Genomic DNA, 21,994 nt, shown 5'->3' on the forward strand with positions numbered 1-21,994 from the left:
TCAAGTCAATTCCTTTTTCACAAATATGTAATCCCCAATAAAATCTTTATCAACGTTGTAATCATAGAGCGAGTACCCCTTTGTCTCTATACTTTCAACAAAATCTTTGTCCATTTCGCTCGAGGACCCGTAATGCTCCAGGATCAAGGTTTTGATGTCCATGGAGTCCCACGGAATCGTGCTCAGGATCTGTTGCTCGGCGCCTTCGACGTCCAAGGAGAAGAGGTCAACCTGTAGGAGGAACATGGAGAGTTTGTACTACAAGTTGTTCGCAAACATGGCTCTCCTGTAAGGTTTCAAGTTTTCAGCCTGGATGCTAATTAATCTCTCTCTCTCTCTCTCTCTCTCTCTCTCTCTCTCTCTCTCTCTCTCTCTCTCTCTCTCTCTCTGACTATACACTCATTTCTACTTTTCCAGTGTGGAGAGGGTGTAAGTCTTTTGCATCCACGGCTCTCTTGTAAGATTTTAGGTTTACAGCCTGGAAGCTTATCAATCTCTCTCTCTCTCTCTCTCTCTCTCTCTCTCTCTCTCTCTCTCTCTCTCTCTCTCTCTGATTATACACTCATTTCTACTTTTCCAGTGTAATTTTAGGCAAAACCAGCGGTCGCCAAACCGTTCAAGGTGATAACCGCTAATGTAACAATATAAACCGCCCTTTTTGGGCTCGAGCCATGTCGTTCTGATGGAAGTTCCTCAAAGGCAGCTTTCTACTAGGGATATTTCTGAGAGTGATGTACCAGAGAATTTAACCTAAGAAGTATCACAGGGTTCTTTCCCTTGGATATCCCGAGAGATATCGTGTATCAAACAGAGACGTGCTTTACACAAGCCACGGCTATCCTTCCCCGAATAAAGTTAACCTTGTCTCGAAGGATATGGGATAGGATTGAACACGTAGGCGAGAGAGCCGTTACAACTTCCGATTCCAGTGAGCTACTACAAATTTATCAGATTTCTGAAGAAACACACTGTATTATTATTATTATTATTATTATTATTATTATTAGCTAAGCTATAACCCCAATTGGAAAAGCAGAATGCTATAAGCCCAACAGCTCCAACAGGAGAAAATAGCCCAGTGAGGAAAGGAAATAAGGAAATAAACTATGTGAAAAGTACTGAACAATTAAAATAAAATATTTTAAAAGCAGTAACATCATTAATACAGACCTGTCATATATTAACTATAAAAAGATACTTATGTTAGCCTGTTCAACATAAAAACATTTGCTGGAAATTTGAACTTTTGAAGTTCTACTGATTCAACTCCCCGATTAGGGAGATCATTCTACAACTTGGTCACAGCTGGAATAAAACTTCTAGAATTCTGTGTAGTATTGAGCCTCATGATGCATCAGAAATCAGTTTTAGCTACGATGCACTAACCTTCGTAAGATTGAGCGCCTTCCAGTATGTGATGAAGGGAAAGCACTGAGCCACCGCATAGGTTCTGAGATGTGTGTTTGCCTGGTACATTTGAGCTCTTCCTGCGCCTTCTTGCAGGAAACTGCCACCCCGAATGACCCACATGGCCTGCGAGGTCGCCGCCTGTTCCCTGGTGTCCATCATCTCCAAAACCATCTCCTGGAGAGGATGTTTCAAAGGTAAATCTTTGCTGCTACTACTACTACTACTACTACTAGTACTCGACATACATATGGTTTGGGGGCTAATTGCAAAAAACAGGAATATGGCCAGTTGAAAATAATATAGTGTATAAAAAAGGTGATGCTTGGGTTAGGGTTCTCTTGCTTGATGGTACACTCGGGCACACTATTCTATCTCATTTCTCTTCCTCTTGTTTTGTTAAAGTTTTCATAGTTTATATAGAAAATATTTATTTAAATGTTACTGTTCTTGAAATATTTTATTTTTCCTTGTTTCCTTTCCTCACTAGGCTATTTTCCCTATTGGGGCCCCTGGGCTTATAGCATCTTGCTTTTCCAACTAGGGTTGTAGCTTAGCAAGTAATAACTATAATAATAACATCAGATGACAAACGACTAGTTAAGGAGATAGTAGAAGATCAAATAAGAGAACCATGTGGGGAATGTTGGGGAAAAATTATCAAGAGAAATATTCAATAAATATATTAATATTGAAGAAGTAAGAACGTTTAACAAGCAAGAACTCACAAAGAAATAAAAAGAAAAGTGGCAAATGAAATTATAAGGAAAATAGAAGAGAAGAAAGCATAGATGACCAAACTGAGGTTTTTGAAGAGTAATATCAGAAGAGAATACATAGGAGAACTAACACTAATGAGACAGTAATGGTTATGAAAACAAGGTTGAATATTATTATTATTATTATTATTATTTGCCAAGCTACTACCCTAGTTGGAAAAGCAGGATTCTATAAGTCCAGGGGCCCCAACATGGAAAATAGCCCAGTGAGAAAGGAAACAAGGAAAATAAAATATTTTAAGGACAGTAACAACATTCAAATAAATATTTCCTATATAAAATAAAAAAAATAAAAAAAACAAGCATTACTATGACATTTCTTCCTGATTTCTCAAGTTTACTCTTCATTAAAAAAAATTAATATTATTCACCAGTATCACTAAGACATTTCTTCCTGATTTCTCAAGTTTACTCTTCATAAAAAAAACTAATATCATTCACCAATATCACTATGACATTTCCTCATTTCTCAAGTTTACTCTTCATAAAAAAAAAAAACTAATATTATTCACCAGTATCACTATGAAATTTCTTCCTGATTTCCCAAATTTATTCTTCATAACTAATATTATTCACTAGTATTACTTTGACATTTCTTCCTGATTTCCCAAGTTTACTCTTCATAAAAAGAAAAAAATTAATATTATTCACCAGTATCACTAAGACATTTCTTCCTGATTTCTCAAATTTACTCTTCATAAAAAAAAAAACTAATATTATTCACCAGTATCACTATGAAATTTCTTCCAGATTTCTCAAGTTTACTCTTCATAAAAAAAAAATTAATATTATTCACCAGTATCACTATAAAATTTCCTCCAGATTTCTCAAGTTTACTCTTCATAAAAAAAACTAATATTATTCACCAGTATCCCTATGATATTTCTTCCTCATTTCTCAAGTTTACATAATACTCTTCATATCTTCTTTACCTTAGGGTATGGAGTTACAGCCAGACAAGTATTGGACGAATAACAGCGACGGTTCTTCTTCAGTAATTCATTGTAGGAACTCGGGTTGGGTTCGACTAGTAGCCCAGTCCAGCCATACTCCTGGAATTAAGAAATTCAGTTCGAGGGCGTTACTATAAATAGATCAAATAGTCATTTATGTGATAAACAGTTTACGGAAAATTAGGATCTGATTTATTAAAAGAATTACCCTTTATAATTGTTCGCTCGTATAGATCAATACCCTTGATCACCAAATATCAAAATTAACTTCATCTAAAGTTTGTATGTGGTAAACAGTTTACTGATAAACAAGGAACTGATTTAGAAAAAAAACATTTTCACAATTTGTAATTCTTCGCTCGTATAGATCCATATTCATGATCACCAGATATCAAAATTAACTTCAGCTAAAATAGTTATTTTAGCCAAGTACTTTCTTGAAGGTTTACACGGCGCTCACGAATAGCAGAGGAAAGGGCATGACAGTATCCTAGAGACTGACCATATATACATATGATCAACATCCAAACCCTTTCCCCATCAAACTAGGACAAGGGAATAGCTGCTGATGACTCAGCAGGAAGATCTATAGCCTCCACAAAAATCCCAGCTAGGAAAGACTACGAAAAAATGTTGCAGAAGGAACTATTCTTCCCTTTAAAGAGCAGGACAACAACAGCAAGGGGCAGCGCCCCAAGAGGTTCGCCAGGCATGATGTTACCTTATCTTTTACTACAGGAACACACGAACAAGTTTTCCTTATCCCGTGCTGTTTCTTCATCAAAGCAAAATAGTTCTTTGATAAAAAAAAATAATATAATCGAAAACTGTTGTAATATAACCCAGTTCGTTGAGTCAACAATAAGAATCAACACTTTTAGAGCCACATCTTAGGAATGTATGAATCTAGGGGTCTTTGATCTCTCTCTCTCTCTCTCTCTCTCTCTCTCTCTCTCTCTCTCTCAAGACCTTATTAGCCTATTAAATCTAACCATCATATAACCCTCGTTATTCATACATTTCTTCGTGCTCTTGTAAAGGCCATGAAGCCCCTTTACTATAAATGTATGGACGCTTCTTCAAAAAGTCAAAGGAACTTTAATTTGTAAAGAACAATCCCGAGTAAACAAAACATGAGATAAAAGCACTCTTTTTTTTTTTTCTTATAAAGGCCATGAGCCCCTTTACTATACATGTATGAACACTTCTTCAAAAAGTCAAAGCAACTTTAATTTGTAAAGAACAATCCCGAATAAACAAAACATGAGATAAAAGCACTCTTCTCCAAAAAGTCAATGCAACTTTAATTTGTAAAGAACAATCCCATATAAACAAAACATATGATAAAAATACTCACTTTTTCCAGGTGCAATGTATTGGAAAGATACTGCCCATCCAGGGCTCCAGCTTCAATGAAGAATCCAGGAGGACTGTCCTTAAACAGATCGATTATTCGCTGGTGCAGAAATTTCCAGGACTCCATGTTCTGGAACAGATAATTCTATAAGTATAACTTGGAAAAGTATATGATTCGGCAACTCATTGCACTGCAAAACATAAATTCCCAAAATTTAATGGATCAAAGATAATTCCAGGGCATTTTATTTTAGAAAACAGATTTCTGTCTATGTTCAACAAAATTTATTTCGATCTCCACGTTTTGGAAAACAAAAATTCAAAAGAATTCATAATGTAGAAACCAGATATTCAAATGAATTTTGATTTTGAAAACCAAAACGTTCTGTAACTAAGAATTCTGGAAAAAATCTCCCATACTCCATAAAATACGAAAAATCTCGGGAATTATTCTTGTTCTGTATTTCAAAAACATAATTCAAAATCCCCATGTTATGTTTGCTACAAATTCCAGTCCTGGTTTGTTTATTGAAACGAAATTCCATGATTGTGAAGCTATACAGTATGTTTAAGGAAACAGAAATTTATATAAATGTGTATACTTGAGGGCAGTAATTTCAAAAACGTTGTTTTGGAAAATAGAAATTTCCATGGCTGTATACTTTTGGGAAAACAGATATTCCAATAACCTCTGGTCCTTAAAGAACAACAAGGAATCCCTTCATTTAGTTCCAGTTAAGTAAAGAAATGATATTAAAAAGAATGTATCGTCGTCCGAGATATAAAATAGTGAAATGGAGTATAACACTATGAAATATGTGCACTGTTAAAAATTTGCATTAAAAAGCGGTAAAAATCCTGGAATATATGTTTGCTAAGCATATACCGTTTTAAAAGAGGATATATTGAAGTAAACGAGTCATATTACGGTCACCAACCTGTAAATGATAGTAACAAAGTAGGGTAAAAATCACGGTCGCCTCTATTTTACTGAAATATGGCTGAGAACAGTATATTTTTACTGAGACTTTCCGGTTAGAATTGCGGCTTTTTTCAAGTGTGTGCAACAAGATAACAGTTGATCATTGTAAATCTCTCTCTCTCTCTCTCTCTCTCTCTCTCTCTCTCTCTCAGCCTATTCTCGTAAGTGTCCAAATTATAAAGACCGGAGCTGGGCGAGTAAAGATGTTGATCTCGAAGCGCCTCGACGACTCGTGGATCATCGGCTTCAAGCGGTCCTCGGAGCTCTCTCTCTCTCTCTCTCTCTCTCTCTCTCTCTCTCTCTCAGCCCTGAGCCTATTCTCGTAGGTGTCCAAATTGTAAAGACCAGAGGTGGGCGAGTAAAGATGGTGATCTCCGAGTGCCTCGACGACTCGCGGATCATTGGCTTCAAGCGGTCCTCGGAGCTCTCTCTCTCTCTCTCTCTCTCTCTCTCTCTCTCTCTCTACCTCAAATCTCAGCCTGTTCTCGTAGGTGTCCAAATTGTAAAGACCGGAGCTGGGCGAGTGAAGATGGTAATCTCTGAGCGTCTCGACGACTCGCGGATCATCTGCTTCAAGCGGTCCTCGGAGCCTCTCCTTCCAAGCTCCGGACGTCGCTACTTGGTGTTCCTCGCTCTCATCGCTGTGGGTGGGACCGACGCCAACGTGTATGTGCCTCGGGCCATCATTCCTCACGTGTATTAGGCCTCCTCGACCCGTGTAAACGGAAAGCTGAAAGATTGAAAGGCGTTTTATGAAATACCTTAATCGTTTCTACCTCTCAAAGTGTATGAAATGAGTTCCTGAGGTTACCAGGAAGTTTATCATGTTTTCAGTATATATTGGTTGATATACAAATAAAAAATGATAAACATTATGTTATCTTTATTAATATCAGTGTTATTGTTGTTATTATTTTTGTTGCAGAATAAAATTACATATGACGTTTTTTCTTAAATTCTTTTGGTGGTTACATAAAGAACTAGAAGGGCACTCAGTAGAGTGCAGACCTCCACCGCGGCAGCTTATTCTTGACCTTTGCTTGACCTTGACCTTTGACCTTAACATGCATTAATTGGCGTTGATTTCCATACACTCAAATATGAACCAAGTTTGAAATCTCTGTGACAACGATGTCCAAACTTAAGGCTGATTACGTGAATTATATTTTGCTTGACCGTGACCTTGACCTTCCAAAATTCAATCATTTCCATCATTTTACAAAATAGTTGATCCCTACTAGTCTCATTACCCTACGATTAAAATTGTGGTCAGGAAGCTGTTCACAAACAAACACAAACAGGGGCGAAAACATAACCTTCTTCCAACATCATTGGCGGAGATCATTGAATAAACCTTCTGTAAATATCTGTAAGAATTAAGTCCTATCACCAAGATCCCATGAGAGAGAGAGAGAGAGAGAGAGAGAGAGAGAGAGTGGGGGGGTTGAAGATATAAGCAGAATGATAATTAAGTCTTATCACCAAGATTCCATGAGAGAGAGAGAGAGAGAGAGAGAGAGAGAGAGAGGGGGGTGAAGATATAAGCAGAATGATAAACACATTTTACTGTATATCTTCATTATGCAATGGAAGAATCACGTTAGAATACAAATGAAGGAAAGAAGAAAGATTTTTCAAAAAGTAAGAACAACATTAACGGCGTATACTTCTCCATAAGGTAAACATTAAGAAATCTATAGTGTGAAATAATACTAAAAACAGACTAAGACATTACTATAAGAAATACAAAACAATAAAGAAAATATTCTTTGATTAATACACTCTAGAAAAGAACAATACTGTATGATTATTAATTATTCATCACATTGCATTACATGTCATCTTTGACGCTAAAAAGACAATAACACATATATCTAATCTGTTATTTATATAATTTGGAAACCGTTACGAAATCAAGCCAATATTATCCTTCACATAGATAAAATTTTGCAGTAGAGGGATTATATAATGCAAGAAATTTTAATTCTAATGTTTTTAGAAGATATTTTGCATAAACGGGTAAATTTTCAGTTTCAAAGGTTATTTAACCTTTACAACGGTATGATCAATATAGGCTATTTATTTAGTTTTTAAAGCAATAAATTATTTTTATATTAATGATATTCTATTCTATGATTAATTGTTAAACAAACTTCATGTACATATATATATATATATATATATTATATATACTGCATATATATATATATATATACATATATATATTATATATACTGTATATATATATATAGTATATATATATATATTATATATATATATACATATATATATATATATATATATATTAGTGCGTGTATTGAAACGGCTGCATTTGTTATTGTATATATCAATAACAAAATGCAGCCGTTCTTAGTCTACTGCAGGACAAAGGCCTCAGACATGTCCATATTCATGTCTACGATACACACACACACACACACACATATATATATATATATATATATTCCCCATAATTCACTCTGTTGCCTTAGATGTATTATTATTATTATTATTATTACTTGCTAAGCTACAACCCTAGTTGGAAAAGTAGGATGCTAAAAGCCCGGGGGCCCCAACAGGGAAAATAGCCCAGTGAGGAAAGGAAACAAGGAAAAAATATTTCAAGAAAAGTAACATTAAAATAAATATTTTCTATATAAACTATAAAAACTTTAAAAACATAGATAGAAGACATTTTAGAGGTAATATTGTTAGCTGGGTACCAACGGACCTTACCATTGCGAACCATGCATATCTAGAGGTGGCTATAGTATGCCATACTAATTATTATTAATAATATTGCTGTCACTCAATACAGTTGACTAAATACCAGTGCATGGATATATTTGCATGTTATTTTCTGTCTAAAATACCTTTTTCATGATTACTAAAATTTAGATTGTATTAAAAAGGCAGAAACTGTTATACGGCTCATCTGTGAAGCCGTCCATATTTAAAATTCTTCAAAATCCACCTTTTCCTTTGCAAATGAATAAATATTTACCTATTTTACAATTAAAATCCCAGTTATTGCCATCACGGGTTTCTCCTAGGCCTAATTTTCTTCGTGACATATATATTAATAATAAAAAAGGAGAAACAGGACACGTAATCAACTCCTCGGGAAAAAAAGATTGAAACTCACCACTAACCAGATAGCCGTAAAAAACGCTAATTTCTTTAAGTAATTTCTCTTCCTCCGGTTTAATGGCAGAGTTATAACTTCACTAAACAAGGACATTTTTAAACATTCTCGGTATTTAAAAGTAGAATTACGTTGATTTTAAAGAAAAAATCACTGTTGAGTCTTCGTCGAGGACATGGTGTTCAAGAGCCGTGGAGAGGAATACAAAGAATCTCACAGGAAAAAACAGAGAAAAATTAAGGTTCCTTTTTTTGTGGACCTCGGGGGGGGGGGGGGGGGGGTAATAAACTCTTTAGTTTAACTTAAAGTTTATCTTTTTATTATATATTTTCTAGATAAAGTTTGTTTACTTATTTGTAAAAATGCTCTGTTTCACGTATTAATTTCCTGAATAGTTCTCATTTTTCGAATAGACCTATTTCCGAAACAGGAAAAAAACGTAACTAATAATAATGGAGAGAGAGAGAGAGAGAGAGAGAGAGAGAGAGAGAGAGAGATGAAGTTTATTTACCTACTTGTAAAACTATAATGTTTCACGTATCAATTTCCTTCATAGTTCTCATTTTCGAATAGACCTATTTCCGAAACAGGAAAACAAACAGAACTAATAATACTGGGAAAGAGAGAGAGAGAGAGAGAGAGAGAGAGAGAGAGAGAGATGAAGTTTGTTTACCTAATGTTTCACGTATCAATTTCCTTCATAGTTCTCATTTTCGAATAGACCTATTTCCGAAACAGGAGAAAAAACGGAACTAATATTATTGGAGAGAGAGAGAGAGAGAGAGAGAGAGAGAGAGAGAGAGATGAAGTTTGTTTACCTAATGTTTCACGTATCAATTTCCTTCATAGTTCTCATTTTCGAATAGACCTATTTCCGAAACAGGAGAAAAAACGGAACTAATATTATTGGAGAGAGAGAGAGAGAGAGAGAGAGAGAGAGAGATGAAGTTTGTTTACCTAATGTTTCACGTATCAATTACCTTCATAGTTCTCATTTTCGCATAGACCTATTTCCGAAAAAGGAAAACAAACGGAGAGAGAGAGAGAGAGAGAGAGAGAGAGAGATGAAGCTTATTTACCTATTTGTAAAACTATAATGTTTCACGTATCAATTTCCTTCTTAGTTCTCATTTTCGAATAGACCTAGAGAGAGAGAGAGAGAGAGAGAGAGAGAGAGAGAGAGAGATGAAGTTCATTTACCTAATGTTTCACGTAACAATTTCCTTTATAGTTCTCATTTCCGAATAGACCTATTTCCGAAACAGGAAAAAACGGAACTAATATCATTAGAGAGAGAGAGAGAGAGAGAGAGAGAGAGAGAGAGAGAGAGAGAGAGCCTCTACCTGACGTGGATGACATCAAGGTCCATTGAATTAAAAGTCAGTTTTTCCTTGTGCAGTAAACGGAGGCTTGAACTATCCTAAGCAGCTAGAGCCACATATATGGAATATCCCAATACTATTCTACAGATAAACTATGAAAACAAAAGTCATTCACATCAGTTCTGAGGTCAGTAGTAATGATAATAGTAGTAGTAATAGTAGTAGCAGTGTATTTAAATCAATACATTTAATCACATATGTATGTGAGAACAGTTCCCCGGTAACAGCAGCATATTTAATGAACTTGTATCTTTATACAACTTTTTAATATCGAGTTTAATTATTATTATTATTATTACTATCCAAGCTACAACCCAGTTGGAAAAGCAAGATGCTATAAGCCCAGGGGCTCCAACAGGGAAAAATAGGCGAGTGAGGAGAGGAAATAACGAAATAAATAAATGAAGAGAACAAATTAACAATAAATCATTCTAAAAAAAAGTAACAACGTCAAAACAGACATGTCATATATAAACTAGTAACAACATCAAAAACAAATATGTCATAAATAAACTATAAAAAGAGTTAAATAACCGTTTTTGGCATCTATAGCGGTTTCTATAGATTGAAACCGTGAGAACATGTATACAATAGCGTTCCATATGATGATTTGCCCTTGGTGTTTGTTACGTCAGCGCAACAGAGCGTAACAAGGCGTAACGTCCAGCTGTTACTTTCATTGTACGTTTGAGAGTAAAAGTGACGCCGTGTTAAGATTAATGCACTACCAGGATTAATTTCTCTTTCTTTACTACCCTACTAATCCTTTCTTCTTCACTTCTCAACCAAAATGCCTCTATATCTATTCTAATTTTTATATTTTCTTCTTCTAGGAGAAGGGCACTCCAAAATCAAACCATTGTTCCCTAGTCTTGGGTATTGCCATAGCCTCTGTAGCATGGTCTTCCACTGTCTTGGGTTAGAGTTCTCTTGCTTGAGGGTACACTCGGGCACACTAGTCTATCTTGTTTTGTTAACGTTTTTATAGTTTATGTAGGAGATAACGGAGGGAAAGAAGAGATTATTATTATTATTATTATTATTATTATTATTATTATTATTATTATTATTATTATTATTATTATTTGCTAAGCTACAACCCTAGTTGGAAAAACAAGATGCTATAAGCCCAGGGGCTCCAACAGAGAAAATAGCCCAGTGAGGAAAGGAAACAAGGAAAAATAAAATATTTTAAGAACAGTTCAAAGGCATCCTCTTCTCTCCATATCATCACCTTTTATTCTATCTAGCTAAAAGCTTGCAACCATAGGCTTAGAACTACATAATATTTACAAAGATTATAACTTTAGACACTTTATTCCTTACTTCTCATATAAAACGTATTTATTTCCTTTCCTCTCTGGGATATTTTTCCCTGTTGAACCCATTGGGCTTATATGGTTTTTCCAACTAGGGTTAATGTAGTTTAGTTACTGTAATAATAATAATAATAATAATAATAATAATAATAATAATAATAATAATAATAATATGAAGAAGAAGAACAACAATGTTGATGATAATAACAACAACAACAACAACAATAACAACAACAATAATAATAATAATAATAATAATAATAATAATAATAATAATAACACCAACAACAATAATAATAATAAAAACAATAACACCAGCAACAATAATAATAACAACAACAACAATAAATTTTTTTTTAATTAAATTACTGATCTGACCATCATTTTTTTTTCTACCGCTGCAGTGAGATAAGGAAAATAGCCCAGTGAGGAAAGGAAACAAGGAAACTACAAGAAAAATAATTAACAATTAATATAAAATATTTCAAGAACAATGACAACATTAAAATAAATATTTCACATACACACTATGAAAACTTAAAATAAAAAAAAAAACAAGAGGAAGAGAAATAAGACAGAATAGCGTGCCCGAGTGTACCCTCAAGCAAGAGAACGCTACCCCAAGACAGTGAATATATACACATTTGTTATAATTAACTAAGGTAGGCATATACATGGTCATGAAGTCTAAAGCTGAAACTATTTTCATTCATGTGGTTGAAAAGCTTAAATGATCGTTTCCTGTACAACAACAACATGACATATCAAAATTGTGATAACGAAATGTCAAATATGATTTCCCATTTCCGATGAGAGAGAGAGAGAGAGAGAGAGAGAGAGAGAGAGAGAGAGAGGGGATTCTTACTTCATTCATCCTAACGTTATTTTCAATTTACTTTTGGTTTAGGCCTAAGTATATCATAATGTGTGTATATGTATACATTATGACAGCTGACACGTAATATAAACAAACACACACACACATACTGTATATATATATATATATATATATGCGTAAAAATCACAGGAAAACGTGATGCTCAGATGCAGAAGAACCACAGGGAAAATGAAAATACGGAATATACACTTAAGTCCTGACTAGTCCTCTGAGGAAGTAACACGAAACTAGTCAGGACTTAAGTGTATATTCCGTATTTTCATTTTACCTGTGGTTCTTCTGCATATATATATATATATATATATATATATATATATACTATAAAAAGCCACACATGGAAAATCAAAGAACTTAAGCTAGCAGTTTGATCTACTGATTTCACCAGACTAACAATTTTGATTGTTTCTTTCCATTTTTCCCTTTCATAACTTCATACATAAATGTATGTACACACACACACACATAGCCCTTGCTTGAGGGTACACTCGGGCACACTGTTCTATCTTATTTCTCTTCCTCTTGTTTTGTTAAAGTTTTTATAGTTTACATTGGAGATATTTAATTTAATGTTACTATTCTTAAAATATTTTATTTCTCATTGTTTCCTTTCCTCACTGGGCTATTTTCCCTGTTGGAGCCCCTGGGTTTATAGCATCCTGCTTTTCCAGCTAGGGTTGTAGCTTAGCAAATAATAATAATAATAGTAATAATAATAATAAAATTCTTATTTCCTTTCCTCACTGGGCTATTTTCCCTGTTGGAGCCCTTGGGCTTATAGAGCATCCTACTTTTCCAGCTAAGATTGTAGCTTAGCATTTAATAATAATAATAATAATAATAATAATAATAATAAAATTATTTTCTTTCCTCACTGGGCTATTTTCCCTGTTGGAGCCCCTGGGCTTATAGCATCCTGCTTTTCCAGCTAGGGTTGTAGCCTGGCATTTAATAATAATAATAATAATAATAATAATAATAATAATAATAATAATAATAATAATAAGATTTTTATTTCCTTTCCTCACTGGGCTACTTTCCCTGTTGGAGCCCCCTGGGCTTATAGAGCATCCTGCTTTTCCAACTAGGGTTGTAGCTTAGCATTTAATAATAATAATAATAATAATAATAATAATAATAATAATAATAATAATAATAAAATTTTTATTTCCTTTCCTCACTGGGCTATTTTCCCTGTTGGAGCCCCTGGACTTATACAGCATCCTGCTTTTCCAGCTAGGGTTGTAGCTTAGCATTTAATAATAATAATAATAATAATAATAATAATAATAAAATTTTTATTTCCTTTCCTCACTGGGCTATTTTCCCTGTTGGAGCCCCTGGACTTATACAGCATCCTGCTTTTCTAGCTTAGGTTTTAGCTTAGCATTTAATAATAATAATAATAATAATAAAATTTCTATTTCCTTTCCTCACTGGGCTATTTTCCCTGTTGGAGCCCCTGGGCTTATAGAGCATCCTGCTTTTCCAATTAGGGTTGTAGCTTAGCATTTAATAATAATAATAATAATAATAATAATAATAATAATAATGACAACAACAACAACAACGACAATAATAATAATAATAATAATAATAATAATAATAATAATAATGACAACAACAACAACAATAATAATAATAATAATAATAATAATAATAATGACAAAAACAGTAACAACAACAACAACAACAATAATAATAATAATAATAATAATAATAATGTGTTGAAAACCAGCGTTCAAAAAATGGTGGTTGTTTTAACTGCGTGACCGTGATATCTAGTTTTAACAAGAGTTCCCCTCGTTACCAAGTGCAAATTTAACCGCAATTTTAACCGCAAATTACCGCTACATAAACTGCCTGAGACTCTCTTTGTTTATATGAAGGAAACGGATCAGACAGACTATAGCTTGTCATGATAATATTACTCACCACTGATAAAAAAAGCTAAACAAAGATATATTGTGATTGTGAATAACGTAACGGCAAAAGGGGTGGCATATTTAAAATATATATTTGTTTATTAGGTTAAGATAATATAGAAAATAATGATAAATAACAAAACAACTTATTCCATATTCCTGTTTTACGCAGAAGTGGTTTCTGTTCCTAAAAGGCATGGATATTAATTATTATTATTATTATTATTATTATTATTATTATTATTATTATTATTATTATTATTATTATTTTTATTATTATCTCTTGCTAAGCTACAACCCGGGTTGGAAAAGCAGGATGTTATAAGCCCAGGGGCTCCAACAGGGAAAATAGCCCAGTGAGGAAAGGAAACACGGAAAAATAAAATATTTTAAGAATAGTAACATCAAAATAAATATTTCCTTTATAAACTATAAACACTAACAAAACATGAAAAAGGGGAAGAGAAATTAGATAAAATATTAGTTCTACTGGTCACGGGAATAGTATCAATATTAGAAAATATTAGGAAATATTAGAAAATAATAGGAAATATTAGAAAATATTAGGAAATAATACTAATCGTCAACTCTTCAGTAATTATGGTGATAACTATCATTATTGATTTGAACAAAAATAACCATATTTGAAACACTAAGTAGGTCTTCGTTATTTTACTCTGCAATTTCTAGTTTATGATTTTATAATGAAACGTAGATTTGATTACAGATAGACAGATTAATCAATATATGGATAGACTATGTGACCATGTGGTATTTGTTACAAAAGAATGAATAGATACATAGAAAATCATGGTGTTTAAATGAAGATAGTGAAGAACATTGTGTTTATTTCCACAATTACAAAAAAAATATTTTTATCGAAGAAGTAATTCAAAAGTATATTTAGTCAGGAGCTTATTGTTATGAAGAAAGGGGGATTTTATCATATATATAAATGCCAGAAGGTCCTATATACTTTATTGTTTGGAAAATTAGAGGAAAAATATTCCCTAATTTCTACGGACGTTCACGTGATATCTACATCCTTGAGGGAGCCATCACATTGTAGATAAGTAATCATCGCCAGGGTTGCCAGGTTTTCTAAATGAGAAAAGGCCAACTTCTAATCAACAGAAGCTTTAAAAGGCTAATTAATTAGTAGAAAAAAAGGGCAAATATATAGTTTTTAAGACACGCCCTTTTTCATATTACTAAAGGCCACCCAATTAAAAAAAAGGCAACATTTCAGGTTTTTTTGGCTTGAAAAAAGGCCAAACTGGCAACCCTGATCATCGCAGTAGATTTTTACTACAATAATGTCGTTGCATTTTGTCAACCAATCACAGGCAATGTTATTATTTTCCCGTATTATGATTGGCCAATCCACCCAACATAGTAGCCTGTTCAGTAACTATATTCCATAACGAAAATCCCTCACACAGTTTGAACGCATTCGTTTTCATTACATTGACTTCGTAGTTAAGCTATTCGGAAATTGTTACTTGCATAATCTGAAGAATTATGTGAAAATATAAATTGTAACAAAATTAAAATATTAAATATATATTTCTGCTAATAGAATAGCATCTATGGTGTTAATTCCATATAATAATCATAATGTAACAAGGAGGAAATAAGCATAAACGGACAATTCACAGATCGTAGTTAAGCTATTCGGAAATTGTTACTTGCATAATCTGAAGAATTATGTGAAAATATAAATTGTAACAAAATTGAAATATTATATTTATATTTCTTCTAATAAAAAAGCATCTATGGTGTTAATTCCATATAACAATCATAATTTAAAAAGGAGGAAAGAGGCATAAACGGACAATTCAAAGAACGTTTTTACGCCCTCCGCGAAATGTTATGAACGAACCCTCAATTCTATGTTAGTCATCATCACCTGTAGGACGTAAACAAAGATGGACGAAGAATTAGTAAGTTGAAGAATTATCGGTTTTAAATCGCCTTTTAACATCGAAAAGTTTATTCTAACCAACTAATGTATACATTAGATAATATTTAATCGATATAGTAACGAGACGAGGGATTTATTTGCGAATGACGAGTGAATTTAGCCGTTCAAATCGGGGCCAGTCACAATGGAAGATGCGAGCAATGACATTGAAGCGAGTTCGCCTGGTCGTCATTGACGTTAAATTGAAAGAACGATGAAGTTTCGCATTATATGAAACGTTCTATAGTTCTTAGACGTCAGACTGAATTGATTTTGACTTTGTTACATTTAGAATAGAACACAAGGGGGAACTTTGCTTTGTTCAATTTGCGTTGGTCTTCCATGGCAGGGCTTCTGTTCCAAATCAGACCCTGTAATACAGTACAACTTTACCGCGTCAGACTGAATTGGTTTTCACTTTGTTACATTTAGAATAGAACACAGGGAGAACTTTGCTTTGTTCAATTCGCGTTGGTCTTGTAGGGCTTGGTATTTTCTGTTCGAAGTCAGACCCTGTAATACAGTACAACTTTACTGGTCGTCTTAGGTATTTAATTTAAATTACTACGTAATTCACTTTCGATGTTCTTTGCCGGGGTATGTCAGAATGCATTAGTAACTTAATCATTTCGCGTTGGTCTTCCATGGCAGGTCTTGGTATTTTCTGTTCGAAATCAGACCCTGTAATACAGTACAACTTTACCGGTCGTCTTAGGTATTTAATTTCAATTATTACGTAATTCATTTTCGATGTTCTTTGTCAGGGTATGTCAGAAGGCATTAGTAACTTCGCGTTGGTCTTCCATGGCAGGACTTGTTATTTTCTGTTCGAAATCAGACCCTGTAATACAGTACAACTTTACCGGTCGTATTAGATATTTAATTTAAATTACTACGTAATTTACTTTCGATGTTCTTTGTCAGGGTATGTCAGAATGTATTAGTAACTAGATCATAAGACATGCAAAATTACTAGCTAATACAGCTATTTGCTACCGTAGAATACTAGACCCCAGGCTGACATGAGTCGTTTTATAGTTTATATATGACATATCTGTTTTGTTGTTGTTACTGTTCCGGTCGTCTTAGGTATTTAATTTAAATTACTACGTAATTTACTTTCGATGTTCTTTGTCAGGGTATGTCAGAATACATAGATAACTTAATCATGAGACATGCAAAATTACTAGCTAATACAGCTATTTGCTACCGTAGAATACTAGACCCCAGGCTGACACGAGTCTTTATATAGTTTATATATGACATATCTGTTTTGTCGTTGTTACTGTTTTTAGAGTGATTTATTGTTAATTTGTTCTCATTTATTTATTTCCTTATTTCCTTTTCTCACTGGGCTAATTTCCCCTATTTGAGCCATTGGGCTTATAGCATATTGCTTTTCCAACTAGGGTTGTAGCTTGGCTAGTGATGATAATAATAATAAAAGGTACGATCAGGGTAACTCCTTCAACATGTCATCAACAATCGTTAATTACTTTAAGGCGCAGGGAAATCCTACGCCCTACAGGACCTACAATATCTGTGTTTAAAGGCCGCTCATGACTAGCAGAGGCAAGGGACAACGACATTGCCCTATCAAGCAGGACAATGCCCTAGAGACTGACCATATATACATATGATCAGCACCCAAGCCCCCTCTTCATTCAAGCTAGGACCAAGGAGGGCCAGGCAATGGCTGTTGATGTCTCGGCATCACCCAGTATATTACTTCACAGCATTAGGAAAATAATATATGCTTATCTGATTTCAAAGTAAAACCCACAGGGTGGGTTAAGGGAAATGTAGTGATACCCTTGACTGGTGGCTAGGGTATGTGGCTAAAGCTTTGCTCCTATTGGCTAGCAGTAGGTACTAGGGCTAATGAGCTTGAAGGTGCATTTGGTTTGGTTTACGTGATATTGGGTTGGGTATAGTTGAGAAAATTTAACAATTTTACTAAGTTCTTCTAGTATGCTTTTGAAAACGTAAATCCATTTTAGTATTTGAATAAGACATAAAAAGGGGTAAAATTAGTTTTGGTACTAGATGTATGATTATATGGTACAGTACTTTTCTTTCGGATTGCATTAGTTGAAGGTTTCTTGATCTATGTTAAACCTAAGCTAGTCAACTAAGGACGGCTCCCATAACGAAAATCGATATGACAAATAAGAAAGATATCGCCTGCCCCAACAAACTACATTCACCCCAGACGATTCTAACTCGATGTAAAGGTATTCAGGTAAATATATTATTCCAAATATTACATACATCGTCTTGGTGTGGCTCTGCTGGTATTTTAATTTTTTATGTGGGACGCTTTTGTTTATTGTAGAGGCTTTGTATTGTAGCGGATTTTATATTTCCAGACCTAAGACTTCTGCGTTATGGCCTAGGTATCAGATTAGTGATTTTTTAAGTTACCCAAAACATATTAAATATATATTATGACAATATTTTAAGCTGGTGGAAAGTATATGCAGTATTGTTCACTTAAACCTCTATGACAATTTTCAAAGTAATATGTTTCTCATGAATATTATCATGCATGGTAGTACTATAAGTATCTTCCATGAACTGTAAGATTCCCTCTTATTATACTACTAAGAATAGATTTTGGATCCTTTGTATATCAGCGGCCAGTTCCTCCTGCAAGCTTCTCCCCCCTTAACCTAACCTACAAACCCTGTCCTTAACTACTTACCTAATGCCCCCCTGCGACCCCCCTTATACTGCCGTATTCTTAGTCATGCGTCGTCATACATGCAGCTGGCCGTTATCATACATACACCCCTAGATTTTTATTTTCGCCTGTATGCTTTGACGATACCATCCATTCTATAATATCCAAAAGTATCATATTCAAGAATATGAACTTACAAGGTAAATTTTATTATAGTTATAAGTAAAATGTCTGCCTGCCTTCCCAGTAGAAAGAATTCAAATTTTCTTGCTGTCACTAAGGTTATATAACAGTTAAATGCCTATGTTGATATTTGTGGAAATAGGCCCTTCCTATGACATTAGGTTGTTATTAAGTCTGTAATCATCACTCTTATTTTGGAGTTTATGGTAAGTGTAATGTATAGCACTGCAATTTTTAATTCTATTTGTAATATACAATGCTTGCCAGCTTTTGCTTAGCGTGTTACTAACAAATTTATCACCTACTTTGATTGGTTTATTTTGATTGCTTAATTTGTATGTGAACAGGATGTTTCTTGGGTTGATGTTATTGATTCTAATGGCCCTTGAATTATAATTGGTATACTTTACTATATGTAAAGAAATTTAAGGCGAAAAGTACTCTGGCATAATGTATGCTTGTTAATATGGGCAAAATTGTTTTGAGTGATCTTTCACATTTTTTAGCAAGTGTTAGTTATGTGTTTAACCCTTTTACCCCCAAAGGACGTACTAGTACGTTTCACAAAACTCATCCCTTTACCCCCATGGACGTACCGGTACGTCCTTGCAAAAATCTGCTATTTAAATTTTTTTTTGCATATTTTTGATAATTTTTTTTGAGAAACTTCAGGCATTTTCCAAGAGAATGAGACCAACCTGACCTCTCTATGACGCAAAATTAAGGTCGTTGGAGTAATTTAAAAAAAATATACTGCAAAATGTGCTTGAAAAAAATAACCCCCGGGGTTAAGGGTTGGAAAGTTCCAAATAGCCTGGGGGTAAAAGGGTTAAATGTTATTAACACATATATACTTAGGAATTTCATCTACAGTAGTCAATTCTTAGAAAGTTGAAAGTAAATTTACAGTACAGTAATTTAACATATACGGTACCTAGTACAAAGGTAAAACTTTACTAAATCTGGGAAATCTTAAACAAGAAGTAGAAATGTGTGGTACATGTTCGCTGAACTTTATACAGCGCAGAACCTAAATAAGGGAGCCATTCCTTGGCAAGGTGGTAGCAGTTACCTCCCACTGGTGATTACCATTAATGCTTCTGTTCATCCTAATTTCTCTTTTTTTTTCTGCCATTGTCCCTCAAAAAAAAGAAAAAAAAAAAACCTATGCTGTTGTGGCAGCAAACATAGATTTCTGTCATCTTGATATTAACTGTCACATAATCAGTTTTAAAGGTTTAAAGGTCACTCATGAATGGCAGAGGCAAGGGACAGTGACATTGCCCTAGCAATCAGAACAATGCCCTAGAGACTGACCATATATTATATGATCAGCGCCCAAGCCTCCTCTCCACCCAAGCTAGGACCAGGGAGGGCCAGGCAGTGGCTGCTGATGACTCAGCAGATAGACCTATAGGCTCTCCCAAACCCCCCAACCTTAGCTCACAAGAATGGTAAGGTTGCAGACACTAATGGCACTAACGAGTCTGAGCGGGACTCGAACCCCCGACTGGGAAACACCAGGCAGAGACGTTACCAATCAGGCCACAGTGCTGTATAGATTCCCCCTTGGAATGTATACTAGAAATGATCTTTAACCCTTTTACCCCCAGGCTATTTGGAACTTTCTAACCCTTAACCCCCAGGGGTTTTCATTTTTTCAAGCACATTTTGCAATATTTATTTTTTAAATTGCTCTAACAGCCTTAATTTTCGTCATAGAGTGGTCATGTTGGTCTCATCATTTTGGAAAATGCCTGAATTTTCTCAAAAAATTATCAAAAATATGCAAAAAAAGATGTAAATAGCAGTTTTTTTGCAAGGACATACCAGTATGTCCATGGGGGTAAAGGGATGAGTTTTGTGAAACGTACCAGTACGTCCATTGGGGGTAAAAGGGTTAATGTTTTCAGGTATAAAAGGTTTCTAGTATAGAACGGAACCCATTTCAACTGACAACCTTAGTTTCTTTATTTCTAAATACTGTATATATTAATCTAGTAGCATCCTTTTTTCCCAATGTAGTTTATAACTTCGCCAAATATTAACATAATACTAACATATACTAACATAATAATAAATTGCTGTACAGTAGGGGTGGTGTAGTTAATCCAAGATTTTTTTGGTAATTTTATGAACAGAATCCTGCATGACAATATATTGTATTGTGAAATAATGATTGTACCGTTGATATACCCCTGTACAGTATATGGTTTCAGTTGTTACAGTGTTATACCAATTTGTTGTATGCTTTGCAATTATATGTGCATGCACTTCGGCATGGCAGTTTTCACAAATACAAAAAAATATCTTGATGATAGAATATTTAATAGTCATTATTAAATTTTTTTAACAAGAGTATGTAGTTAACATCGTATTCTTTCCTCCGCTATCGTTTGTTGGAATTTTATGAAAGCTAGTTTGATTCCTACGCGTATACAAATTTCCGAGTCATTTATTGGGTTTACTCCTATCTCGATTGACTACGACCAGACAAAAATGTGCTCAACTGGTAACTGTAATATGTAACAGGTTACTAAGCTACTCCACTGCTGCGCAATTCTATGCTCTTCTGGGAGGCAAGCTCGAATATTCTCCTGGTCGTACTGAGAAGCAGCTTCTTCTCTTACTGATCTCTGATTATGACAGAACTCTACACTGGATTATCCTTGCATGGCTTTCTGTGCCTTTTTATTTCCTTATTAATTATGTCTAGTGTTGCTAGTGTTATGCGGACTTGCTCAGGCCATGAAGGTCGTCCTTGTGGCACCTTCATGAGTCTGGTCGAGGTAGAACCACATCCCCTCTGCCCTTCGTGTTGGAGTAAAAGATGCTCCATTGAACCTTCAAGCTAGTATTCTAGGGGGTGGCTGTCCTCAGAGTGGGAGAAAGGTTCCTGTCGCAAGAAACTAGCTACAAAAAATCGTTCCCCTTCCTCGGCTTGTTCACTTAGCAGTATGAAACGCAAGCTCTTTTCTGCGACTGTCGATATTCCCCACTCCATTCCTCCTTTTCCTGGGCC

At 34.5% G+C, this 21,994-nt stretch overlaps 2 protein-coding genes across 3 annotated transcripts in view; one reads left to right on the forward strand and one right to left on the reverse strand.

Annotated features, from left to right (window-relative positions):
• LOC137656067 (protein Star-like) lies at positions 1 to 6,202 on the reverse strand. The gene is made up of 5 exons (XM_068390242.1): positions 5,944 to 6,202; positions 4,497 to 4,625; positions 3,119 to 3,238; positions 1,387 to 1,584; positions 1 to 231 (listed from the first exon to the last, which is right to left on the reverse strand). Exons 2-5 carry the CDS (start codon positions 4,620 to 4,622, stop codon positions 1 to 3), a joined length of 675 nt encoding a protein of 224 aa, XP_068246343.1. The 5' UTR covers positions 4,623 to 4,625; positions 5,944 to 6,202.
• A 9,839-nt stretch (positions 6,203 to 16,041) lies between these two features.
• The window catches only part of LOC137656738 (TBC1 domain family member 15-like), a 56,266-nt gene continuing 50,313 nt past the window's right edge, over positions 16,042 to 21,994 (forward strand). The window contains exon 1 of one of the 2 annotated variants that reach the window (XM_068390979.1): positions 16,042 to 16,086. In XM_068390979.1, the coding sequence (XP_068247080.1) occupies positions 16,072 to 16,086 (15 nt within the window). In that variant the 5' untranslated portion in view covers positions 16,042 to 16,071. The remainder of the gene's footprint in view (positions 16,087 to 21,994) is intronic. The other variant, XM_068390978.1, reaches the window with a different exon arrangement.

Source organism: Palaemon carinicauda, chromosome 17 (assembly GCF_036898095.1).
Source record: "Palaemon carinicauda isolate YSFRI2023 chromosome 17, ASM3689809v2, whole genome shotgun sequence".
Lineage (NCBI taxonomy): Eukaryota > Metazoa > Arthropoda > Malacostraca > Decapoda > Palaemonidae > Palaemon > Palaemon carinicauda.

Coding starts and splice junctions, on each gene's coding strand:
- LOC137656067 (XM_068390242.1), bottom strand. CDS start 4,622: ATGGAGTCCTGGAAATTTCTGCACCAGCGAATAATCGATCTGTTTAAG. Junction 3,239..4,496: donor ATACATTGCACCTGGAAAAA/GTGAGTATTTTT, acceptor TCTTAATTCCAG/GAGTATGGCTGGACTGGGCT. Junction 232..1,386: donor AGGCGCTCAATCTTACGAAG/GTTAGTGCATCG, acceptor TTCCTCCTACAG/GTTGACCTCTTCTCCTTGGA.